This window comes from Mustela nigripes, chromosome 6 (assembly GCF_022355385.1).
Source record: "Mustela nigripes isolate SB6536 chromosome 6, MUSNIG.SB6536, whole genome shotgun sequence".
NCBI lineage: Eukaryota > Metazoa > Chordata > Mammalia > Carnivora > Mustelidae > Mustela > Mustela nigripes.
Genome location: NC_081562.1, coordinates 131,783,160 through 131,799,344, shown reverse-complemented (window position 1 = coordinate 131,799,344; position 16,185 = coordinate 131,783,160). Strand labels below are relative to the sequence as shown.

At 41.6% G+C, this 16,185-nt stretch overlaps 1 protein-coding gene and 1 pseudogene across 1 annotated transcript in view; one reads left to right on the top strand and one right to left on the bottom strand.

The window, feature by feature from the left end:
- The first annotated feature begins 4,048 nt into the window (after positions 1 to 4,048).
- TMEM236 (transmembrane protein 236) overlaps positions 4,049 to 16,185 on the top strand; it is a 41,878-nt gene continuing 29,741 nt past the window's right edge. The window contains exons 1-3 of the mRNA XM_059405015.1: positions 4,049 to 4,219; positions 4,890 to 4,998; positions 8,865 to 10,005. Of these exons, the coding sequence (XP_059260998.1) occupies positions 9,749 to 10,005 (257 nt within the window). The 5' untranslated portion in view covers positions 4,049 to 4,219; positions 4,890 to 4,998; positions 8,865 to 9,748. The remainder of the gene's footprint in view (positions 4,220 to 4,889; positions 4,999 to 8,864; positions 10,006 to 16,185) is intronic.
- Positions 13,390 to 13,522, bottom strand: LOC132020947 (U4 spliceosomal RNA; annotated as a pseudogene).

The window sequence follows — 16,185 nt, the reverse complement described above, 5'->3', positions numbered from 1 at the left end:
GACTCATTCTTGCATTTCAGGGATAAGTCTCACTTGGTTATGGTATGTGATACTTTTTTTTTTTTTTTAAGATTTTATTTATTTATTTGACAGAGAGAAATCACAAGTAGATGGAGAGGCAGACAGAGAGAGAGAGGAAGAAGCAGGCTCCCTGCTGAGCAGAGAGCCCGATGCGGGACTCGATCCCAGGACCCTGAGATCATGACCTGAGCCGAAGGCAGCGGCTTAACCCACTGAGCCACCCAGGCGCCCTTATCTGGTGTTTATATGAGGGTGATTGCTGGCCTATAAAATGAATTTGGAAGTGTTCCCTCTCTTTTTTGGAAGAGTTTAAGGATTACTATTAATTATTTTCAAATGTTTGATAGAACTCACCTATGAAGACACAGACCCTGGGCTTTTTTTTTTTTTTTTTCCCCCAGGAGGTTCCTGATTATTGATCAATCTCAGTATTTATTACTCAGTATTTATTATTGATCTGTTTAGTCTTTCTGTTTCCTTTTCTTTCTTTCTTTCTTTTTTTTTTTTTTTTCAAGAGAGAGGGGGAGAATGCATGCATGTGTGTGCGTAAAGAAGGCGGCAGAGGGAGAGGGAGAAAGAGATCCTTAGGCAGGCTCCATGCCTAGCACAGAGCCAGATGCAGGGCTCAATTCCCTGATCCTAAGATCATGACCTCAGCCAAAATCAAGAGTTGGACACATGCCCCTTTCTGTTTCATCTTGGTTTATTCGTAGGTTTTGTTTCTAAAAATTTACCCATTTCGTCTAAGTTGTCTAACTTTTCATCATGTAATTGTTCATATTAGTTTCTTATGATATCTTTGTTTCTGTGGCATCAGTGGTAATGTCTCATCCTTCATTTCTGATTTTATTTATTTGAGTCTTCTCTCTTTTTTTCTTACTTGGTCTTAGGGGCGCCTGGGTGGCTCAGTCATTAAGTGGCTGCTTCAGCTTAGGTCATGATCCTAGAGACTTAGGATCAAGCCCTGCATCAGGCTCCCTGCTCTGCAGGAAGCCTGCTTCTCCCGCTCCCACTTCCCCTGTTTGTGTTCCCTCTCTCACTGAGTCTCTCTGTCAAATAAATGAATAAAAATCTTTTTAAAAAAAACCTTGGTTTTGTTTATTTTTGTATTCCTCAATTTTTTATTTTATCTATTTCTTCTCTGACCTTTATTATTTCCATCCTTCTACTAACTTTGGGTTTAATTTGTTCTTTTTCTAGTTACTTGAGATATAAATTTAGGTTGCATGTTGGAGATCTTTCTTATCACTGTAAACTCCAAGTATTTTTTGTTGTTGTTGTTATATCCCTTAAGTCTTGGTATATTGTGTTTTCGTCTTCATTTGTCTCCAGATAGTTTTAAATTTCCCTTTTGCTTTTTTTGAGTATTGTATTTCTGTAGCTAGACTAGCTTCCTGAGCACAGAAAATGTGCCTATTTTCTTTTCTTTCTTTCTTTCTTTTTTTTTTTTTTTTTGTTTTCAGGAAGCTTTACCTGAACCTCCATGTTGCTCTCCTCTATGCTTCCAGTGACTTGGATGTCCATCTCTCATTGTGCTTCTATTGAAATTACTTGTGGAAATGTCTGTCTGTTTAATTAGACTGTAAGCTTATAAGGACAGAGACTGTGTCTTGGTCATCTTCGTATGCTGGCATTAGCACAAAAGCTAGCATTGAGGGTCCACTCAGTTCATTTGTGAATTAATTCTGTCACTCAGTCAACAAATATTTATTGAGATTTTACTATGTGCCAAGCACTAGTCTAGTTTTGAGTATATAACAGAGATCAAAACTGGTAAAAGTTTCTGCCCTAAAGAAACTCACATTCCAGGTGAGAGAGCAGACAATATAATAAGAAAGTCAAATAAACATTATATTGTAAAGTAAATAAGAGGAAAAATAAAGGAGGGGAAAGATCAGGAAATTAAGGAAGGGGGTGTGTTGACATTTTAGATAAGCAGTATCACAGTTGACGTGTCATTCACATAAGGACCTAAAGAAAAGGAGGTAGTTGGCTCTTTGGATGTCTTGGAGGAGGGAACAGCAAGGACAAAGTCTTCATGATGGGTGGAACCTCTATGTCTGGCACGTTTGGAGAACATCGAAGAGAACAGCAAGAGGGAGAGTAGTGGGAAATTAAGTTAGACTGAAAGGTGGGTGGGGAAGATTCTGGAAACCCTTGAAAATTCTGGCAAAACCATAGACTTTTACTCAAAACGATGTGGGAAGCCACTGGTGGCTTTGGACAGAGAAGAGATAAGCAAACTTACTTATTAATGTTTTTGGAACTAAGTGGGCCAAATATACATAGTACAAGAAGACCTAAAACTTGTATGCCTTTATAGTCTAAATTTTTAAAGGAGTAATTTAGGTTAGAAAATTCCAAATCCATAATATCATTAAAAATACGGACTTAAAAATCTGTGATTAAAACAAAACAAAACTTGCTCCACCCAGTGGAGTGGGGGAGCACTGCATTTAGGCATTCCAATTGGAAATTTTCTCTGATCTGCATTAAACAAAATAACTGAAGAGTTGTCATTTCTGTGGACTTCACAAAGATCTGGCCGTGTCCACTAATACCGTTTTCAAGTTATTTTTTTCTTAAGATTTTATTTATTTGACAGAGAGAGAGCCATCACAAGTAGGCAGAGAGGCAGGTAGAGAGAAGGGGAAGCAGGCTCGCCACGGAGCAGAGAGCCTGATGTGGGGCTCGATCCCACGACCCTGAGATCATGACCTGAGCCAAAGGCAGAGGCTTGAACCCACTGAGCCACCCAGGCACCCCCCATGTTTTCAAGTTATTTTATCTTAAGTAAGGAATAATTGGAGAGCTACAAACTTACCAAGTCCTTAGCAGTGAAGATTTGAGAAATACAGATTAAATCATTTTCATGAACTTTGGGATGAATATACAGTAATTAATTAGGGCTGCATCTACATTTAAATAGGATTTATTTATTTGCTTTAATTTGTTAACTTTGGAATATTGAAAAGCTAACTCAGACTGTTGTAGTCTCTTAAAATATAAAATCTGAGAATCACTGTACAGAATGAAGTAACTTCCTCTTTTCTTTAATAGTCTATTTTTAATGATTATCTCTCATTTGTATGCCACTACACACAGTTTGTGTAATGGGAAATCTTAAATCATCTTTCTTTCTGTCTTTCAATGTTTGAGATCTGGACATCTTTAATAGAAAAAATATTTCAGGGGAGCATTATTATTTTTACAGAAGTAAGGACAGCCTCTAAATTTTGTTAATTTCAAGAATAGCATCACTAAGTAAACACCAGATATTAAAAGGGTTGTATAAGCAAATGTGCTATTGTCCTTGCTCTTACAAAGTTATTTATTTAATAGTCAAGGAGATTTAATTGTCCTTTTTTCCCGTAATAAAAATTGAACATCGTCTGGACTGTGATAGCATAACATTACTAAAAGGGGCACAATCCGTTGGTGATATAATCTTAACTGAATTCACTTCATGTGATTTGTTTGATGACACCTGCTTATGAGGATTGGTATTGTATTTTGGAAATACTCTTTGGAAATTACAAATAATCAGTAATTAGATCCAATCTCTTCCTGAGGCTCTCCACAGATGCAGCCTGATCTGTAGAGCAATTTCATTGCCCCCAGCTCCTGCCTTTCTGCACATCAACACCATATGATCACAGGAAACAAACCCCAGATATGCCGGAACATTCCTGGCTGTCTGTACATTTTGTTTCACAGACCCTACACTGAAAACAATGAACAAGCCTTGAGATTACAAATGATCTTACTAACAATTTAAGAGACTTTGAATTTTTGACTTCCTGCCTGCAGGAAGGAAGTGACAGTTGGAAGTGTGGAGAACAGGTGTTACCCCGGACAGCATGATATCTTCTGCTTACTAAAATAAAAAACACTGCATCAACATTCCTACGTGGAAGTGAGTTCTAACCACAAGACTCAGTCTTTCCACCACAGACCCAGCTCCAGAAAACCAGATCTGTTTCCTACCAGGAAGTTGTTATACCCAGCATTAAAGGGCAGAGTAAGGGGCAGAGTTCTTTGAATTGGTCTTGGATGAATCCAAGTCAAGAATTGGGGGGTATGAAAATGTCCCCCTGCGTGTCCTTCCAGTTACTGGCCCTGCAGTTGCCTGGCGGAATCGTCAGGGGACTTAGAAGGGAAAGAATCAGGATTGGCATAAACTGGTCTCAGCGGAAGGGTAGGTGATTTCAAACCCTCTCTCATCTCCTTTTGTCTTTGTCTCCAAGTGAGGGGTCCAGCATTGTTTCCTCCCAGGAGCTTAATGTTGCTATAATGGCATTCTTTTCTTTGCCAGGCTAACTTGTTCTCTATCCCTGGTTGAAGGAACCTACCCTGCCTCCCAATCTGTTAGGGAAATTTTAGACTATTTTAGATCCCTTAGAAGAGCTGAGGACTCTTAAGTAATTGGAGGCTATGTCTTAGTCCAGACAATTAGCAGCCAGTCCTCTCCAGCCTCCTTTGTTAATGGTTCAAATCCATTATGGCATATGCATTTTGGAGGACATACAGATTAGAAAAGGTGGGAAAGATATTGTAACACTGGGACCTAAGTCTTTGTGAATGCTTGTAAAGAAGCATGGTCTTGGGGCGCCTGGGTGGCTCAGTGGGTTAAAGCCTCTGCCTTCGGCTCAGGTCATGATCCCAGGGTCCTGGGCTCGAGCCCCACTTCCGGCTCTCTGCTCAGCGGGAAGCCTGCTTCCCCTCCTCTCTCTCTACCTGCCTCTCTGCCTACTTGTGATCTCTCTCTGTCAAATAAATAAATAAATAAGAAGCATGGTCTTTTCCTAACATGCATCTTGAGGTGAAGAAACTGCATTCCCCAGGGGCTTTGTTTTCTCTCTTCTTAGAGACCTTACAGAGCCATGGCTGTGCAGGAAGGAGTCCTGGAGGCTGTAATTGGGACCACACAAGGAAATTGAAGCTCATGGGCTGAATGGTCAGATTGTATTGGGACAGGTAATACGTGATTTCTCCTTCTGAAAGGTCAGTGTGAGAACGAGGATTCTCTTGGAATAAAAGAGGAGTCAGCCATTATCAAAGTTTGGCACATTCCCCCTACTGCCCACCACTTCTCTTACTCTTCATCTCCATCCATTCCTTCCAGAGATCTTTCAAGGGCCCATTACGTGGTAGGCACCATGCTGAGATACGACCGTACAAAGATGAAAGCGAGTGTTCTCTGCCTTCAGGGAGCTTCCCTGGGGAAAGGGAGCTTTTGTAGGGGAGCCAGTGCCCAAACTATATAGGGAGACAAGTGCTACAGTACAAGCGTGGACGGATCCAGAAGGATTCAGGTGTTCTGACTCAAAGGAGGACATGCTTCCTTCTGTTTGGAGAAGGAGAGTAAGGAAGGGTTTCAGAGAGGAGGAAACTCTTAGAGTGAGGCCTGCAGGAGGAAGGCTATGCTTCCTTTCATGTGCGATCAGGAATAAACAATAAAATTCTGTCCCCACTGCCTAGCCGGCCAAGTTATTCAAGGCTCTCCCCATCTTTCTGCTTGCCTCTTGGCTATTTCATTGCTCTTTAGTGCTGCCATTTAAGGCATAAGTGGAATTGCAATTCATTTATGTTGCTTTTGCTGAGAAGTTAGGGACAACAAACAGGTGGAGGAAAGATTTCAAAAAATAGAGCATAAAGTTCTTATTAAGCCAGAATTGCTTTGTTTAATTGATTGTTACTAATCTGTAATTACTTTCAAGTTTTTATGCTAGTGAAATATTGCAGCTATGCCAATATTAATAAATTGAGAGTGAAAACTCCTCCACCCCGCCTCACCCATTCCCCAGGGGCAGCACTCTTAGTTTGAGGAGTGTATTTCTGGATTTTTAATTTATGCTTCAATCCACAGCGATGATATATTTTTTTAAGATTTATTTATTTATTTATTTGACAGGCAGAGACCATAAGTAGGCAGAGAGGCAGGCAGAGAGAGAGAGAGGAAGAGTAGCAGGCTCCCTGCTGAGCAGAGAGCCCGATGCGGGGCTCGATCCCAGGACCCTGGGATCATGACCTGAGCCGAAGGCAGAGGCTTTAACCCACTGAGCCACCCAGGCGCCCCCAGCGATGATATTTTAAGACAAAAATGAGATTGTGCCATTCGCATTGTTATACATAGCATCTACAGTTGACTACTCTCTCCTACCCCTCTCCTAACTCTCTATATTATGAACAGTCTTAGGACTAATTTTCAAAGAAATTGTCTTTATATGGCACAGAGAAAGTTACATATGGATATTGCTGTGAGTCAGTAGAAAAATCAATTTGGCCGAAATTCACCTCCTTCAAGAAGCCCTCTCTGATCAACTCTACTTTGATTTTTTTTCATTCTTTTCTTCTGAATCATCTTACATCTTGCTTTTGTATACTCTTTGGCTCCTGCTCCTAAACATACTCCTTTCTTGTACTCAAGCCCTTTTGGTTGCCGAGACCGAAGAGCCCATTTTGTAAGCCTTTTGGTTGCCTCTCGCTATTGATCTCTGTTCCAATCTTCTCACTCTCTGCATTGGCTTCTGTGCTAACTCTTCTGTCCCCTCACCACTTGGCTTCTATTCGTTCCCTCCTTCACTCAGCAAATAGGTGCTGAGTGTCCCAACATGCCAGGGTGGGGGGGGTGCCCACACGTAGAGTTTGGGTCACTTTAATCTGGACTCCAGATCATGGCCTCCTGCAATTCCACTTACCAAATTCTCCCTGTGTTTCTTGGTTCAGATTTCTAAGCTGGAGCACCTGGCCCAGTTTACAGAGGGGCATTCTGTGAACCAGGGCCTGTTCATCCAGATGTGGCTGGAGAGGGGTGTGGAGGACTGTGCCCGGGAGAGCCCTTCACAGCCCTGACATGCCCAGCTCAGTCCATCAGTGTTCTCAGGTCTTACCAGTGCATTGGTGACATATCCCTAACTGGGACACAAGTGAGGAAGAACTGTGTCTCTCACCACGATCCACTCGTAGAAAATGTTCATAAGCTATGCTAACACAGGTGCTCTTTTGTTTACAGGAGGTAGGCTTATTGTGGGTAGCGAGCGAGCATCACTACCTCCTTCCTGTTCAGACAGCACGACTAGTTATCAGAGCTTTCCGTGCTGTAGAGAATTCTGCACGAACTCTGTCTTTGAAGGTAAAGGTGAAGAGACATTAGAAACTAGAAGGAAGGGTGCCTAGGTAGCTCAGTGGGTTAAGCCTCTGCCATCAGTTCAGGTCATGATCTCAGGGTCCTGGGATCGAGACCCATGTCGGGTTCTCTGCTTAGCAGGGAGCCTGCTTTCCCCTCTCTCTGCCTGCCTTTCTGACTACTTGTGAACTCTCTCTCTCTGTCAAATAAATAAATAAAATCTTAAATAAATTTTAAGAAACTGGAGGGAAATTAGATGTGAGAAATATAAAATGAGTGCCATTTTTAAATTCCCACACATGAAAATAAAAAAATAAAATGAGTATTTAAAATGGAATTAAAGACCTAGCCCAGAATCCTTTTACTTCGTTCCAGGCAATTTTATTCAACAATTGTCTTCAAATGCCCAGGTCACAATTCCTATTAATACACAAAATTTCTAGAAGAAATCATAACACATCATACCACTGATGACTCAAGACAGAGGGCTAGGAGGTTAGAATCTAGTTTGTATCCAGTTTCTCTTAAATATAAAGTTTTGTCAGGGATGACATGGAGAATCAGTGACAATTATATGGTATTAAAAATAGTTGGTGGGGCACTGGGGTGGCTCAGTGGGTTAAAGTCTCTGCCTTCGGCTCAGGTCCTGGGATTGAGCCCCGCATCGGGCTCTCTGCTCAGGAGGGAGCCTGCTTCCCTTCCTCTCTCTCTGCCTGCCTCTCTGCCTACTTGTGATCTCTGTCTGTCAAATAAATAAATAAAATCTTTAAAAAAAAATAGTTGATGACAGAAATGGTGCTCACATGGTTTTTCTACCCTGTCCTCTCATGTTCTCTGTACCAGTCTTCCAGCTCTTGTTTGAGAGGACTTCCGCAAAACATCAGCAGATTGCAAGTTCAAGTTCAAATAAAATAGCTAGCTTGAGGAAGCAGCTGACTGACTGCGTTGCAGTGGGCGGGCAGGAGGAGGCAATCCTCAGAGCTGCTATCAGAATCCTAGGGGCATTGGGGAGCTAGGCGGCACAGGGCCCCTTCTGCAAAGGGCCTGCCTGGGGAGAGAGGAACCCAGAGAAATAATGGCGTGCCTCAGTCTGCCGGGAGGCACAGGGGAAGCCATCGAAGGAAGCCAGTGTGTGGAAGGGATCAGAATCAGTGCTCCCCTCAGCACTCTTGCTTCATCCGTTGCAGCCAAGGCTCTCCCCACTGCCCAGGCGGCTCTGGGGCTCCCCACTGGCTTCCCCACCTCCCGGTTAACACCGCTTCTGTCCATCCTGCACACCAGCACTCGCCACCCTTTCCAAATGATCAAGGAAGTGGCTCTTCTGTCCAGAAAACATTGCTTTATCACTGCCTGCCTCTCACACACACACACACACACACACACACACACACACACACACACACAGAGAGACACCACCCCACCCCACCCCGCACCCACACCCAGATCCTTCATGGATCATTGACATTCTGACCCCAGCCACGTCTTCTAACATCACCTGTCCTTACTTCCTGCCACGGGACATCAGACTCTCATAACCGCTCTAGCCTCCGGGCTTTTTGTGTGTGTGTCTGGAATGTTACCGACACCCCAAAACCTGCCATCTGTCCTCCTCATCTTTCCCTCCCCTTCCCACAGCCCGAAGAGGAAATTCTCCTCTGTGTTACCATAGCACTTGGGCTGTACTTCTGACCTCAGTGATTTTTCTCGTTCCCAGGTGTGTTTTGTCTGTTGGACTTTGAGCATCTTTAGGGCAGAAATCTTCTGTCGTTTCACCTTCACACTCCAGCATCTAGCAAAGGTGAAGTGCTCATTTGGAGGTGCTCCCAAGTAGTTTTTGAAAGAAGGCTATTCATGGAGACGGTTGTTGTCTTTTAAATATTTGATATGCTTTCGGACTAAATATGGACAGCTCTTAAGACGTCAATCCTGAAAACAGGTTTCCAACACATGTCGGTTCCCTCACCAGCAAAATAAAAATATTAATCTGGGTTACATAACAATTAATGTGCAAGAACAGATAGTTCAGGTACTAGGAAGAAATCTGGTTAGGAGGCTGGCAGTGTGAATCCAAACTCCCTTTCTGAACACTTTGAAGAAAAACAAGGGGTACTTTTCCTTGATGAGGACCCCGGTTTGGGGTATCTCTTTTTGCCTGGATTTGCTTAGATAACAAATCAAGGATCACATTACAGTTCTTCTTCTCCTTTAACTCTAAAATTATATGATTCTGATGGTTCCACTTAACAAATGTTAAGTATTCCATAATTTTTGTGTGTGTGCTCAAGTTGGCAATCCAAGCTACACTGAAAGATCTGCTTTTTACCAGCGCTGCAAAGCATATTCAGAAATCCATTTGACTTTGAATAATGGACGTGCAAACACATTAAGTCATCATCTCCACCACTGTTCTGTTTCTTTAAGAGACCTCGCTCAGCAAGTTGGAAGATCATTGAACCATATGAGGGTCAATAAAAGAATAAAAGTCACTGATTAGTGATTTCAGGACAAGGAACTGGATCCTCGCTCAGTATCAGTGTCCATACGCCACTCACAACCGAAGGGGGAGTGTTTGATCATCAGCAGCTAGCCCTTCTCAGGATGGCTTCTGGAAGACTCATCAAGCTCCTGATTTTTGAGCTTCTTGAGTTTGTTGCTTTCGTCACTCCCACGCTGGTGATCGTGGAACAGTTTGCCACTGCCTATCAAAAGAAAGCGGGTAGCCCTGGGAAAACGCATTATTGGCTGATTGTTTCCTGTTCCATTGCCTATGTGGCTTCTGTGACTCTACTGGTATGGGTTCCCGTTAAAGTTCTCTTATACAAGAAGCATCGCCTTTACAAAAAAATTAAAGGATGGTGAGTAAAATGGTTCTAAAGCAGGGAATCTCTGTGATGCTTTCAAACACACTGTCTCAGGTACTACAGGTAAGGATGTTCGCGTAGCACAAATGTACATAACGTACGCGTGTTATGATCAGTGAAGAGGAATTAGCACCGCTTCTATAGATATGTTGATAATATGGTATCTTCCTTTAAAAAAAAATAGGGACATTTTTCTGACTGATAGCAATGCATTTATGTGTTCCTAAGTTTGCGGTTAGCATGAGTCCATGATATACAAATGTTGGACCTAATTCCTCTGTACACTGAACTGCATAAAGTTATCACAGTGAATTTATAGAAATCATAATTGAGAGATTCTAGTGTAGAATTTTACTTTTGTGTGAAACAGAGTATTGTCTATTTAGAAATACTTATATTACGTTGTTTTGCAGGTCTAAAGAAATCATCCTTTGACCCTTAATCAACTGAGATTTTTAAGCAACTGGTCTCTTTACTTAGATTTTTAAAAAAATAATACTTTACTATGTCAGTAAATCCTTTTTCCCTGGTGTGTGTCTGGTGGGGGGGGGGGGAACTGCCACAGTAACAGTATAGAAATGTTTTAAATAAATTAAGATCTAATGTTGGTTCAACAGTAATTTGATGACCGTATCACCTGTATCAATAAAGTGCGAATAATCTCTGATACTAATATTTTTTCCTTCAGATCTGATTTTTACTCATCTGAGATTTCTTTGTTTTCTTTGCTTAGTTAAACCTTCTTTCATACTTATATTTTATTTATTTATTTTAAAGATTTTGTTTATTTATTTGACAGAGAGCAGGAGAACACAGCAGGGGCAGGGGTAGGCTGAGGGAAAAGCAGGCCCCTCTGCTGAGCAGGGAGCTTGTGCCAGCTCGATCCCAGGACCCTGGGATCATGACCTGAGCCAAAGGCAGAGGCTTAATTGACTGAGCCACCCAGGGGCCCTAATACTGATCTTTTATTTTAAAGCCAAACAACATCAACATATTTGAAAGCAAGCCCCTGGGAATTTTAACAAGGGCAGAAATGTAAAAATCATAGAGACAACCATCTAATTGTATTGGGAGGGTGCAGAAGGGGAGGACTGACGTGTTGAGTTCACAAGGGATCTCTGGGTGCCAATTTTAGATGTGGGACTTTCATTTCCCTGAGGGCAAATATGTTGAAGTGTTTCTGGAAATAAACCATTTGGTTGACACTGTGTTTATCAATGGGGTTTAGGGATTTTCCAAACCTTGACCCAAAGTTTCAGAATTATCTATGGAGCTGAGCTGGGTCCTTTACTTCTTACACCATCTAGGAGTAACTTTGACTGTCCAGGACTCCTGGCTGGGCTGGGAGTTTTGAGGGAAGGATGGACTATCCAAATGACTCTAGAAACCATTGGTTTACTCTAGCCCAGAAAAGCACTCCTTGATTTTTGTTTTGTTTCGTTTTTTTATAATGACTCAAATCCCTAGGACTGTAGGTTTTCAGTATCATTCAGGCAGCAAACCTTCCATATCAGTTACCATCATCATCATTAAGTTATAAGTGCTTCTTTACTCATCACGTATTTGCTGAGAGATTTATATGTGAATTTCATTTTCTTCTATACTACCTTATAAGTAGATATTTTCCTGAGTTTATCATCGCTATTCCCAAGAGGAAATTTATGATTAGAGAGGTTATGCAACTTCCCTGGTCATTTAACTAATGAGTGAGAGGACCAGACTTTGGACCTCCATCCATCTGACTCCGTAATCGCTACTTCTTTTTTTTTTTTTAAGTTTTTTTTTTTTTTAACTTATTTGAGAGAGAGGAGAGAGAATGAGAGAGGTGAGGACGAGAGGAGAGAGGTCAGAGGGAGAAGCAGACTTCCTGCCGAGCAGGGAGCCCAGTGCGGGACTCGATCCTGGGAATTCGGGATCATGACAGAAGCGGAGGGCAGTCGCTTAAGCAACTGAGCCACCCAGACGACCCATGATCGGTACTTCTAACCACTCTCCTAACTGTGTCTTTGAATGACAAGGTCCCAATCTGCTGGGGTAAGTTGAGGGTAAGGAAGAGAGTAGCTTTACATTTCTACTCCCCAGTACACATTTTGCTTTACAAATCTGGTCCACGTACTCTCCTTGTGCTAATGAGTCTTGGGCTGTGTCACAGTTACACTTTCCATGAATTCTTTGGGGAAATACTCTTCTGGTCTTTCATTTTCTTTGTAGGTGTGGCTGGGTGCAGGTGTTCTAAACAGGTATACGATAGGTTATTTAGTTTTACTGCAACTATGAAACTATTTCCTCATGGCTTCATTTGTGAACACTGTCATATTGCTACCTCTTACTGGCATAGAAGAGAAAAGTTACCTAGTTCTATCCTAGAAACTTTACACATTCTGTACTATTAAATTAAAGTTTTTTGACAGCCAGGTGGGGTATGTGCTAGTATTCTCATTTTAAAGATAAAGAAATAGAAACTCTAATAAGAGATAGACTTTGTCAGGTCAAAAAATTTGTAAGTGATGGAGCTGGGATTTATAAGCCCAGATTGGCCTAAATCTGTGCTCTTTCCTTTATCTTGTGTAACTTCTCCTTTATTTTTTTTTTTCTGTCTTTGAATGCCAAGTGTATTTCAAAATCAACACAACTCTTTTGGTGTCATTAAGATATAGTACATCCAAAGATGTGTATTTGGATATTATATATGATTCTCAAACTTATGTATATGGGTATTTTAATATATGTAGTCAGGCAGAGTGTTTATCCTAATTGCTAGATAAAGATGATGCAAAAATAATTGGTATTATAGAAGGTAGGAATTGAAATAATGACTAATGAAGAATGCTTAAATAGTTATTTACACAAAATCTTATAGGTCCTTAGTATTTACAGATAGATGGTTGTCCTATTTAAGGATGTCCTTGTAGGTTCACAATGCCATTATTAGCCCCATGAAGCTGGTATTCAGGAGAGAATGAGGAATGTGCCCTGGCCATATAGCTGAGAGGAACAGACCTGAGTTCAAATCTCAGTTTTTTTTTTTTTTCTTAAGATTTTATTTATTTATTTGACAGAGAGACAACGAGAGCAGGAACACAAGCAGGGGGAGAGGGAGAGGGAGAAGCAGGCTTCCCACCATTCAGGAAGCCTCATGTGGGGCTCAATCCCAGGACACTGAGATCATGACCTGAGCCAAAGGCAGATGCTTAGCAACTGAGCCACCCAGGCACCCCAAATCTCAGCTTTGACATTGACTGTGAGGATTTGTGTGAGTTATTTAAGTCCTTTGAATCTTAATTTTCTCATGAGCATAACAGGGACAACTGAGCTTTTTCATTTGAAGTGCTGTTTTAAGAAACTGAATAAGATTAGGCATATAAAATCCCAAGCATAATGCCTGGCACGTAGTACGGATTCTATAAATATTATTGTTATTACCTCAGGCTGATTAGTATTTCCATTTAATTAGCAATAATCGCGTCTCAGATAAACCTCATTGACTACGATACTGCCACTGCACAAAGCTAGTGTTTCCATTTAAAACATGATCTTGTTTAGGGGCACCTGGGTGGCTTCCTTGGGTATGTGTCTAACTCTTGATTTAGGCTCAGATCGTGATCTCAGGGTTGTGAGATTGAGCCCAGTGTTGGGCTTTGTGCTGAGCATGGAGCCTGCTTAAGGTTCTCTCTTTCTCCCTCTGCCCCTTCCCACCCCATGCACTCTCTCTCTCTAATTAAAAATACCAAAATGAATAAATAAATAAATAAACAAAAATGTGATCTTGTTTAATCCCCAGAATAGCTCTGAGAAGTGGTAAAAGTGATTTAAAAAATAGTGATGATGAAGAAAATTATATGCTATAAGTGATGTTCTTCAAATTTGGAAAATCTTGTAGGTCTCTTTCATCCTTTGAGGAAAAATGATGGTCCATATAGTGATATCATGAATATCTTATAAAGTATTTGGCACTTATACAGTGCTTCTATGTTTTGTTTTTTCACTTGACCTGCATGCCAGTGTTGTGAAGTTGACCGAGTAGATATAATTCCTATTTTGTAAGGGAAGGAAACAATGCCAGAGATCTTAAGACATCCACACTAAATCAACAGTAGAGTCTGAACTTTAATCCAGTGCTCTTTCCTTTACTCTTGTGAAACACTTCCTTATTCTCTTTAGAATGAATGTTCCTTTTTCAGGATGCCTGTCATAATTCATAATGGACTAGGGAGATGGTTTGAGGAATGAGGAAAAGCTGTTTATGTACACACCAAATTGTATATCCCAGTAAATAAGAGAAATCCTTTCCTGGGCTGTCAGCGAATGTGTGAAACCATTGAGCTACAAAGCTGGTCTGCAACTGGAGCATATCTCAGTGGAGAGGGTACCTGGCAATAGGATAATAATGGAGGACTTGTGGGGATTCCCAGAATGCCTTGGGACCCAGGGATTCATTTCAGGAATTCTCTCAGTCTGTCAGAGTACAATTACCTTGGATCATGACATGTCATGAATTCCGGGAGGTGCCATGTTTGAAACGTGCCAACATTTTGGACTGCATTTTACTTTGCTTAAGTCCTTAACCTATCAGACATGATTTGCTGTTGATTTGTTTAAGACAGTGGTAGTAATAGTAGTAGTAGTTATAGTCGTAGTAAAATAAGGGAAGTACTTATTGAAAGCTGCTCAGTTGGAGCACTATGTACCAAGCATAGTGGTAAACGCATGGCCTATATTAGTTAATTCTCTGACCTTTTTATGTAAGAACACTTAGAGTGTTCTTCTTCCAAGTGAGGAAATTGGGGCACAGAAATTATAAGACCACATAGCCAGTGAGCTGTGGAACCAAAACTGACCACAGGGTGGTTTGACTCCAGAGCCCGGTCTCTTGAGGACCTTACTACCTTACTAATTTAAGTAAGGACCTACTTCTTACTACCTTCCTACCACAGTGGCACACACAAGTCATGTGCACAGTGGTGGTAACACCTGGGCACTGCTAGACAGGCTGGATGAATGGAAGGAAGTAGAGCTTGCTCTTTTCAGACCTGGGAAGGCCATCAGTAAGTTACCATGAACTAAGCACTGGTGCTTAATTTACTTCTTTGCAGAGCACTCCTCCTTTTATCAGTGGGTCTGTCCATTTTCTGTTGATTAGCAATAATTGTGTGACATTTGACTATAGGCTTTTTCTTCCTTGCCCCACCATATCCAGTAAATTGGGAATATACTTACTTTTGCTTTTCTCTCCCACCTTTTGAAATAAGTTACCAGATTCCATCAATTCTTCCTCTTTGATCTCTCTTGCACCACCTCTTTGTTCTCCATGACTGTTAACCTCACCCCAGTTAGGCACTAACTTCGAGGGCCATCATACAATGGACATAGTTCCCCAAATTTACCTATGTTCAAATCCAGTATCAGTATTTGTCTCGGTTGTTTTGTTCAAGGAAGCACGAAGAACACTTTATCAGCGAATGCTGGGACTCCTCAACTTCACCAGCTGGTGTCCTGGTCCTTCGCTGCTTCTCCCCACCATCCCCCTCCTTTACAGTCTCTGTTCACAGAATAAAAATCTCCTTTAAAAATGTTTTCTGGGGGCGCCTGGGTGGCTCAGTGGGTTAAAGCCTCTGCTTTCGGCTCAGGTCATGATCCCAGGGTCCTGGGATCGAGCCCCGCGTCGGGCTCTCTGCTCAGCAGGAAGCCTGTTTCCTCCTCTCTCTCTGCCTGCCTCTCTGCCTACTTGTGATCTCTGTCTGTCAAATAAATAAATAAAATATTTTAAAAAAAAATGTTTTCTGCGTTCATCTGTTGATGGACATCTAGGTTCTTTCCACAGTTTGGCTATTGTGGACGTTGCTGCTATAAACATTCGGGTGCACGTGCCCCTTCGGATCACTACGTTTGTATCTTTAAGGTAAATGCCCAGGAGTGTAATTGCTGGGTCCGAGGGTAGTTCTATGCAGCCATCAAAGGAAAGGAAATCTTGCCATTTGCGACGACATGGATGGAACTAGAGCGTATCATGCTTAGTGAAATAAGTCAATCGGAGAAAGACAACTATCATATGATCTCCCTGATATGAGGAAGTGGAGATGCAACGTGGGGGGTTTGGGGGGGTAGGAGGAGAATAAATGAAACAAGATGGGATCGGGAGGGAGACAAACCATAAGAGACTCTTCATCTCACAAA